General features: G+C 36.6%; 1 protein-coding gene across 1 annotated transcript; it reads right to left on the bottom strand.

The window, feature by feature from the left end:
• Positions 1–1,641: 1,641 nt before the first annotated feature.
• On the bottom strand, positions 1,642–4,278 carry LOC116105630. The gene is made up of 4 exons (XM_031392040.1): positions 3,422–4,278; positions 3,263–3,334; positions 3,143–3,187; positions 1,642–3,057 (listed from the first exon to the last, which is right to left on the bottom strand). Exons 1-3 carry the CDS (start codon positions 4,076–4,078, stop codon positions 3,182–3,184), a joined length of 735 nt encoding a protein of 244 aa, XP_031247900.1. The 5' UTR covers positions 4,079–4,278; the 3' UTR covers positions 1,642–3,057; positions 3,143–3,181.
• Positions 4,279–6,313: the final 2,035 nt, after the last annotated feature.

Below are 6,313 nucleotides of genomic sequence, written 5' to 3'. Positions count from 1 at the left end.
TTAATATCAACACGTGCTTGCTTAAGCCCACTTCTCCGGGTCATGGCCCTCTAAGAATTCCAATTTATAATAATACTATTTAATAGTATAGTATTAGGATTACAATTTTGAATTTAAAAAATAAACTAATTCTAAAACTGTAATTATAATGATGTGGGCATTAACTCGTTTCCAAGTGAAGATAAGATGATGAAGGAGAGTAGGCTTCAAGTCCAAAATAAGGTTGGGTTGGATCAAAACATATTTTTATTCTATACAATGTTTTCATGTATCCCTGTGCTTCTAGAAAGTCCCTCACATGTATATTTTGATATTTCATTGGTCAAAAGCAATTATCAGAACCCAAGAAGTTAATCCCTTCTTGACCATTAAACCAACCCCTTAGATTTTCTTACAAATTATATTACCTTCTTACAAGATCATGTTTATACATACAAATCAACAATAAAATTTTCTGTCCTCTCTTTTAACACGTACAACAGATTAAAAAGACAAGTTTGTTCTTTATACAAATGTCAAAAGGAGAATACCAGGGAGAAAACAAACACTGTTTTGATAACATTTCTTTTCCAGGCATCTACCAGAAACTGGAAATTACATTGGACAATGTTATTTTTCAATGATACCAATGCCCCCCAGATTTCACTTAACAACATCATCAGGGGATTACAATTGAACAATAAAAGATTATCACCTCATCACCAATGTCTGAACTTGATAAATATTAAATAAATGTATTATACTGCAATAATTCACATAATTACCTTCATGGCCACCAAAGGAGCCTTCACCACAATAGAATTTAGTTGTCACATTTCTGACTCAATGGAAACACTAGGCAGAGCCATAGGAACAAATCTCCACACTATTAGGGTCAAGCTTACAACAAGCTGAAACTTCTCTGAATCCCTGTGAACTGAGAAAAAGCAGAACACTGCTATCTGTTTTTTGATCTCTTCCACCAATTGCTGAATTATACAGATGAATATAAGAGAAAAAAAAGTCAGCCTGGCAAAGAAACAAATCTTTAAGGTAACAGATAAATTAAGAGTTGCGCTACTCTCCAGTCACAAAGCCAAAATATTAAGGTTGTTTTTTCTGGTAAATTTAGCTTCTTAAAAGGAAATGGTAGGCAATACCCCTTGGGAACTAAAAACAAACAATTACTACATATAACAAAATCAACAAAAACTGAAGCTTTAAGAACATGTATCACCCTTGTGCTCACTCAATATAATCCAGTCAAAAGTTTTTGCTTAAGGCATATTATTGAGGGAAAAAACTCTTGAGAGATTTTTAAAACAGAAAGAGGATAAAAAGCCACAACCATCTGTCACGCCCAAAGTAAACAACTTCAGAATATTACATATATTCTTTTACTTACCCTTTTTGCCTTCTCACATCCTTTTTAGCACTTTAACAATTAGGCACCATGATATCATGTTCATGGTTACCCTTTATTTTGTCTTCTCAGGCACAAATGTACCATTCTAGTAGTCCAACAGAATTCTATTAGCTAGCACACACGAATTTTCCTTCACTTCAAATGATTCCATAAAAACCTGAGAGCTGTTCACAATAAAAGAGTAATGGAAAAAGGACAGTGCACCAATTTTATTTTTTTTATTTTTTTAAATTATCTAAACTGACCATACAATATTTAAATAACAAAATGTATAATAAATGCTGCATTACAAACTTCTTGCAGTACATGGCTTGATATGATTCACCACTTCTAAATTCAGATGAACTTTAAATTCTAGAAAACTATGAAAAGGGGAAGAAAGTTTTTGAAGGGTATCTTTCTAAGAAGATCCTCCTAACATTCTCACTTCTGAATTTGAAAAGTTAAAAGAAAGAACGAAAGATCCAGGACAAATAACAGCTAGCCCAATCAATATGGAAGTCATAGATTTTTCAGATGCCAACTGCTGTCTTATATCATTTTACCATTTCAATATATTTACTGGTGCCCGCTGCCCACTGTTATTTTTTTAAGAAACAAAGCAATTGTTCTACCCACAGAGGTTCTCAACTTCACCTGACAAAGACAAGATGAAATTGACAATTGATCATGAATCTAAATTAACGTCACCTAACTAAGGGTACTATGGGCACTATGAAGATGATCGATAATTGATCATCAATCCAACTCAACTTCACCTAACAAGGGTAACTACAAATATGAGATCGACAATTGATCATCAATCGAAACAGTAACAAGGGTATTATGAAAATGATAACAGAGCTGCCATTCCAACATTAAAAATTTGCATACACCAACACATGCCTCACCAAAATGTAACAGAGAACGCAGAATCTTCCGTGAGATCAGAAAATCTAAAAGCAACTACAGGACTATGCATGATTATTTTCCACCGCATTCTAAACATTCCAGATAGCATAGATTACATTTATTTACAACTATTAACTGGGTAGTGGTGGTGCAGTGACTATGATTATTAAAATGCAAAATGGAAAGACCAAGAAGGAGTAAAAATGAAGTCAATATAGCACATATAAACTTAAGACCTCATCAGGTTTGCTTTTGATGAAGCTCAGTTCAATGAAGTATGACTCTTCCAGTCAAGGGAAGCATGCAGTGCCTCCAATAATAAATCCTGCATCTGATAAGGGTTTGCAAACTAAATACATGCTTGCTACTCTGCCCCCCAACGATGTAGGGAAGCCTGTCAAATATAGTAAGTAATCAACAAATTAGAACAAATAACCCAAAACACAATACCACTCACAATATCCTACAATTAAAACACTCAAGTTCTCTCTACTCATCCATATTTAAGTCAACCGTTTACATCGTAAAGCTACAAGTAAATAAACTAAATCCTACCCCTGCATCCTACAGCAATGGACTTTCCCTTTTTCCTATTTTCTCTTTTAATCTTTCTTTTTCTTCTGAAAATAACTTCCCTTCCTTTTTACAAATTTTCATTATACCTCAAATTGAGGTTCAATATTGTAGATGCAATCTTCACAAACTCCCATATACGCTTTGAAAATTCCCAAATTCGTTGTAAGTTGTAACTACATCGTCCTCTGCAACAATCATCATCAAACTCTCAGTTTCCCTCATAAAAATAAAAATAAAAGAAAAATTAACTAGAGGGAAGTGAAACAAGACCTTTGTACAGAAGACCCGAACGAGTATCTATGCGCGATTTTATTTCTACAAAAACAAGCAAAATCAAAATTTAATATCAGCTACCAAAAACTCATGAAAATTGAAAATAATATAACAAACCTTCATTGGAGCGTCAGTGACACGATAAGCATCAACGGTAAGTCCCACCAACCACAGCCCAGGAAAAACATTCTACAAAAACACCGATTTTTTCAATCAACACACGATCAACAAAGAAAAAGCTAGAGGCAAAAGAAGTGGAAGAAAAAGATCGATTACATCGAGCTGTTTCTGGATATTTTTGGGGCGCTTCCTGGGCCGACGGGCCGGTCTTGAACCCGTCATGACAAAAATATCCTCTTCAATCTCTTCTCTCGACAAAGTCAGCCAAAACCTGCTCTTTTCCCTCTTTTCACCATGACCACCTTTCGATTCCACCATCTCTCTTAATCTCATCGACTTCGGCTTCGTATTTACATCATTCCCGCTGTGATTATGACCCTCCATAAGCCCCGCAATCACCAACGGTTCTTGAACTCCCTTCCTCGGCCTCAAATTCCACGGCTTCCCAACTACTACTTCTTCTTCTTCGCGTTCGTGTTCGCGTTCTTCGTCCTCTTCTTCAGTTTCGTTCTTCTCAACCTCCCCGCCCTTCGTCTGTTTCTGCAACCTCTCACTCTCATCCTTCTGAGCTTTCGTCGACGAGGAGAAGGACAATCGTTGCACGCGGGAGGAGCGGGATCCGACGCGGTGAGGACGTACGGAATCATTGTGGTGGTCGGCATCGCCGTCGTTGTCGGGTTCGGAGGAGTCGGCGGGAGGTGGCATTTGCCCTCTGTTGTGTTGCTGAGTAGTGGCGCTGGTGGTGGCCCCCCATTTAAGAAACGGCAAAGAGAAGTTGTGCAGCGGGTGTGACTTCATTGGTGCGGTTGCCATGTCAGCATATATCACATGTGCCGATAAAGCAAATAATTTAAAAAGAGAGAGAGAGAAAGAAACCCTAGACGCAGGCAGCGAAGAGAGAGCTCGAAAATGAGTTTGGTTCAGAGACACCTTCAATTAGAGTGTGATGGTGAAGAAGAGAAAGGGAGGTTAGGTCATCTGTGTACGCGTGACTCACTGTGTATATATATATATACTATATGGTATAGCAAAGCTTGTTTCCACTTTCTGATACTGCGCCTTTGCGCCTTTGTTTTTGTTGGTCATTTTTGCCCTTGTTCTTTTCCTTTATTTTTCTTGTGGAGTCCATTAACCGAGTTCTTTTTTTTTTTTATCTAATTGTGAGTCCTCCTGACTGTATATTCTCCGTCTAATGTTGGGGTAGATGTGGGTCCCAGTGGATAGAGTTTTTGGACGGTGGATGGGAATGATGTACGACTACGGGATTTTGTTACACGTCCGTTTCTTATGCTGGTGGTACAATGGGGGCGTGGCAAGTATGTGTTATTCGTGGTCCCACTTACAATGAAGTAGGGATGTATTTACATATTTAACCCTATCATTTTCCTCCTTTCTTTATTGTCTGTTTATTTACTGATGTATGATACATGTGGCGTTTTGAGTCTTTTGACTTCGTCCATGGGGAGTACAATGGCTTCAGTATACAAATGCTATACCAATCATCTTTTTTCACAAATTTCTCTTTCAACTCTCGATTTAATAGTTAAGTTGAAACTGTCACATCAAAATAATTTTGATTAGATCAAAGAAACGATCGTTTCTTTATAAGGACAAAAGGAATAATAGTTCCTTATGAAGGAACAATCAAATGAATTATCGTTCATAAATAAGGAACAATCATTCTTAATGGAGGGTATAACTGTTCCTTATAAAAGGAATAACTATTCCTTAAGTTGTTTCCTAAGGAACAATCAAAGGTATGACTATTCCTTAATTACGAAAGAATGATTGTTCCTTCATAAGTAACGACCATTCATTCTAAAGGAATGAACATTCATTTCTAGTAGTTTTTGGGTGTGTCTTGGGTGTAGTGGGAGTTGACATGACAGTGACAATTTGCTGACACATTATGGTTGTGAGATTAGATTATAAATGTAGTATTTAATTAAAAAAAAAAAAGTTTTTCATTTGATTATGAAATAGTTTTGTGAAAGTCTTCCTTTAAATTATGAAAGAGTAATGCTACGGACACCGAAATTTTACACCGAATTTTTGTACCGAAAGACATGGCAACCAGTCAGACGCGACCATGCTGAAGTCTTTCGTGAATGAACGGTCGTCCAACATTTATGAACGCCCGCCCATATTTAATGGACTCCCGTTCATATAAGATGGACGCCCAACCAAAATTTTCAAAAGAAAAATAATCGACGCCCGTATGGACGAGTGTCTATTTACTATGGACGGGCATCCATATAAGATGAACGCTCGTCCAAAAAATTTTAAAAGCAAAATAATGGGCATCCGTGATTATTGGACGGGCGTACATGATTATTGGATGGCCGTTCACCTATAATGGATGCCCGTCTATGAGAAAATAACAATGGACTCCCGTTCATATAATATGGACGAGAGTCCATTTACTATGGACGAGCGTTCACCTAGAATAGATGCCCGTCCATTGTTTAAAATAAAAAAAAAAAATTAAAACAAGAATTATGGATAGTCGTCCCTTTTAGATGGACGTCTGTCCATTGTTTGATTTAAAATTTTTTACAACATTTTAGTCTGTAAATGTCTCTATCTTCATTAATTTTTTGTCTATATTCAAAGTAATTGGACAAGTGTCATAAGAATAAGGGACTAACTCAATTAGGATTCACAATTAATGCATTAAGTAAATTTAAAATTTGTTAATATTAAAAGATGAGGACGGGCATCCATTAATAATTTAGGCCAATTTTTTTTTTTTTTAGTTTAAACTATGAACGGACATCCATTCTAGGTGGACGGCTGTCCATATAATGTGGACCACGTCCATTTCAAATGAACGGCCTCCCAATAACAGTGGACGGTCGTCCATATTTGATAGATGACTGTTCGTTCGCAGATATTTGTTAATGTGATACGTGGCTTGTTTGATTTAGTGGACACATCGTTCGGTATAAAAATTTGGTGTAAAGCGTCGGTGTCCGTAGCATTTTTCATAATGAAATAAAATGGTGCAAACTGTCGTGTGGAACAAGCCATGAATTATGACTTAAAACT

Source organism: Pistacia vera, unplaced genomic scaffold (genome assembly GCF_008641045.1).
Source record: "Pistacia vera cultivar Batoury unplaced genomic scaffold, PisVer_v2 Contig501, whole genome shotgun sequence".
Lineage (NCBI taxonomy): Eukaryota > Viridiplantae > Streptophyta > Magnoliopsida > Sapindales > Anacardiaceae > Pistacia > Pistacia vera.
The sequence above is the reverse complement of the archived record's forward strand: the minus strand, read 5'-3'. Positions and strand labels throughout refer to the sequence as shown.